Consider the following 3,514-nt stretch of genomic DNA (forward strand, 5'->3'; position numbering starts at 1 on the left):
GGCAGCGGGGAAGAAAACTTTCCAACAGGCAGCATGCTGAGGATGCCCTGCAAGATTTGGATCCTCTCTGGTTAAAGGGAGGAGAGCTATTGCTTTGTGATGTAATGGCACCATTTCTTCCCATAAACATATGGGAGCTAGTGGTCTGCCTTTCTTGCAGACCAGCTAACAGCCCTTTCACACTTGCAAGCCTGTGAAGAAACTGAACTTGCTGCAGGTGTGGACAGGAAGGAAGCTTGAAATCAGAGCTCTCTTTTTTTCCTTGTTAAACCAGCTTTTTTCATTGTTGACAGCTAAGGATGGATAAGGTGGTGGTTTTAGTCACATCTAATGCTTTTGATTGCTTTGGACAAGGCTACATTCATCTTAATTTTCCTCAGAAACCCACAGTGTGTGCGTTTAATACCATACTCGAGAGAGTGTGATTTCTTGCCCCTTTCTAAGCATGCTATGAGATTTTCCTGATAAAGCCTGATTGTCCTGGGCTTTGCTGATGTCTCAAGGCAGGTGCTGGGGCAAAGGTAGCATTTCATAAGAGTATCTGGTGTGATTGCAAATTCAAGCTTCATGCCACTTAACTGCAGTGTCAGAGGGGAGAGAAAAGGAGGCAGACAAACTTGCTTCATCACCAATGTGCAGAAATGAAATAGGAAACTGTATGGCAGATCCTGGGCTTTCAGGAGTCTGTCATGTTTGCTGTGTTCTTAAGACAGTCAGCAGGTTCTAAACTTTTCATTTAAAAATCAAAAAGCCCCTGCTTTCTGGAGGTGCTGAATACCTCTGAAAAGTGGGACATGCAATTTTACATTCTTTGCAGCTCAGTTGTTGTCCTGGTTTCATCTGCGATAGTTAATTTTCTTCCTGATAGCTGGTGTAGTGCTGTGTTTTGGATTTGGGATGAGAACAATATTGATAACATACTGATGTTTTTAGTTGTTGCTGAGCAGTCAAGGACTTCTCAGCTCCCCTTCCTCAGCCAGCGGGGAGGGGCACAAGCAGCCGGGACGGGGCACAGCCGGGATACTGGCCGAAGGGATGTTCCCACCACATAACACATAACGTCGTGCTCAGGGTATGAACTGGAGTTGGCTGGGGAGGTGCCGCAGCTCAGGAACTAACCAGGCATCGGTCAGTGGGTGGTGAGCAATTGTTCTGTGTATCACTTGTTTTGTATATTCTTCTGTTGTTGTTACTATTATTTCCCCCCCCCATCATATTAAACTGTCTTTATGTGTTTTAGCTACCTGCTGGGTTAAACCACAACAGTTGTGCAGGTAGTTTTTGTAGCCAAGTAAGAACAACTGCTGCAGTGACAATGCACGGTGCTCCCTCTTTTCTGCCCTTCTGTCAATCCTCAACTTCAAAGACTAATTGAGATTACTTATGAAGATGTTCAAGACGGTTGTTTAAGTAGCTTTGGCTATTGCACTCGCAAGAAATTTTAATAGTTTTCGAATTGCTTTAGTTATATATTCTTGATGGGGGATATATAGTGATGTGGAGATGTAGTAGTAGTGTCTCAGCTGCTAGATAAAACTTACTTTTATTCTGATTTCAGATATTATAGCCACTATATGTAGTATTAGGAAGTCAGAAGCTTTGTCCTGAAAAGTGATCCCTGTAGTCAGTCTCCTTTAATATTAAGAACAGAATTTTAAAATGGAAAACTGGAATTCTTGCACTAGTTGCCATTTATACAAATTCAAAATGTATTTTTATTTGTCAGGAGTCTGTTTGTTGCAGAGTAGTTTAATTTTGCCCTCTTAGAGGCAGAAGTCAATTTTAGAGGTAACAAGGGATCTGACTAGCACATGGCAAAATCCTCAGCTGCATGTTTGAGTTCCAGTTTATCCTCTTTAAGTAACTGAAACCCGGTGAGTGGCACTGCTCGTACTGCCACGATGTGTCTCCTGAAGTTTATTGTAGACTTTCTGTGTATTTCCAAGTAATTTGATTACCTGGGCCTGTTACTGCATGGCTTACTTTTAATGTTACCAGCATTGTCCCAGGTTTCAAGCAAATTAGGCAGTCTTCATTGAGTTCCATCTGGTGTTTACCTGTGATATGAGTTGGGTGGGTGTTATCAGTGGCCATGTATTTTACTTGAGCTGAGCACAGATTTTGAAGCCTGTGTTCTCTTTTAAGTGGGTTTATCACTTGTAAAGTACGGCTGGTTCTTAAACCACATACAATAGAATAAATATTACGTAGTTACATACTGGAAAAACACTTCAGAGACCAGAAGGTCCACCTTTGGAACAGTCCAATGTGCAAAAGAGTCTGGTGGATAAATTTGTTTCTATGGAAGACTCAACATGTCCTTTACAGTAAAGTTTACTGGGCGTTTCATTGTACTGCCTGACATATCTGCAGATAAGTGAGATGTTGTTTAAGAGAACATAAATGTGAGAGGAGCCACAGCCTCCTCTTACAGCATAAGGCAAACTTCAATAGCATTTAAGGAAAAAAAATCACCACCAAACCTTTTTGTTCATGTTTGTTTCATTTACCTGCTTTTTTTTTTTTCGCCTGTGCAACAGACGAGTACCTGTGTGCTTTTTCCTTTTAAAGATGTCTTTAATGAAATGTTAACATGCCACCTAAAGGAGATCGAAGTGCCTGCAAATTTTGTTAGTTGCAGAGATGTTTCTATAGTTCTAGCGGTTTTTTTCATGATATTTTCTGTCCTTTCAGCACAAAGCTAAAATATTTTTTTCTTCCATCTCTCTCTTAATAGAACTTTCTGCAGAAGCCAAAGCGGCATTACTTGAATTTGAAGAGAGGGAAAGGCAGCTTAAACAGGGACGGTATGGCTCAAGGAGAGGAGGGCGAAGAGGAGGCTCGGTTATGTGCCATGGAATGGGAGAACAAAGGAGAGACAATAATGATAGGGGAAGAATGAAGGATCACAGGCCTGCACTGCTGCCAAACCAGCCATCAACAATGGTACCTTTTAATCCTTAGTATTCTTTGAACGTACTTTCAGGAAATTACGGAGAAATGCATTCTAAATCATGAGTCTTTACAAAGGTGGAATATATATATATTCCAGTATACACTTTTTGCTCTTTCAGGGCACTGTTAGGCAAGATGGGTTTTACATAATGTGACTGTGAAAGTATGTGCTTAGTCCTATTACCGGCCTCAACTTGAGGAATTTCAAGGCCTCCAAATGAAAAGTGGATTTCAACTCATACACTGCAATCAGGTTTACCTGCTGGTTTGCGTGGAGGAAAAAGTTAACTCCTCTCAGAAGTCCTTTACCTGTAACATGGAAACATATTCAGTCCCACATTTTTAATAGCAATTTAGTTTATAAAAGTAATGATTCTATAAAATATTTTTTAGTTTTTGTCAAACTAATATTTTTGCTGATACTTCTAAAAAAAAAAATCTGTTTGTATACCTGCCAAGCTACTGTGGAGGCAAATAAAACCATAGGAAGGTAATCCACTACTAGATAAATCAATATCTTGGGATTTTAGGTAAAGTTTAGCTTTGTTACTCTTTCCTC

General features: G+C 40.4%; 1 protein-coding gene across 1 annotated transcript in view; it reads left to right on the top strand.

Annotated features, from left to right (window-relative positions):
* Window positions 1-2,737: 2,737 nt before the first annotated feature.
* LOC104619149 (RNA-binding protein 33-like) overlaps window positions 2,738-3,514 on the top strand; it is a gene marked incomplete at both ends in the record, with an annotated part of 25,981 nt that continues 25,204 nt past the window's right edge. The window contains one exon of the mRNA XM_010284935.1: window positions 2,738-2,946. Coding sequence (XP_010283237.1) covers window positions 2,738-2,946 — 209 coding nt within the window. The remainder of the gene's footprint in view (window positions 2,947-3,514) is intronic.

This window comes from Phaethon lepturus, unplaced genomic scaffold (assembly GCF_000687285.1).
Source record: "Phaethon lepturus isolate BGI_N335 unplaced genomic scaffold, ASM68728v1 scaffold14044, whole genome shotgun sequence".
Lineage (NCBI taxonomy): Eukaryota > Metazoa > Chordata > Aves > Phaethontiformes > Phaethontidae > Phaethon > Phaethon lepturus.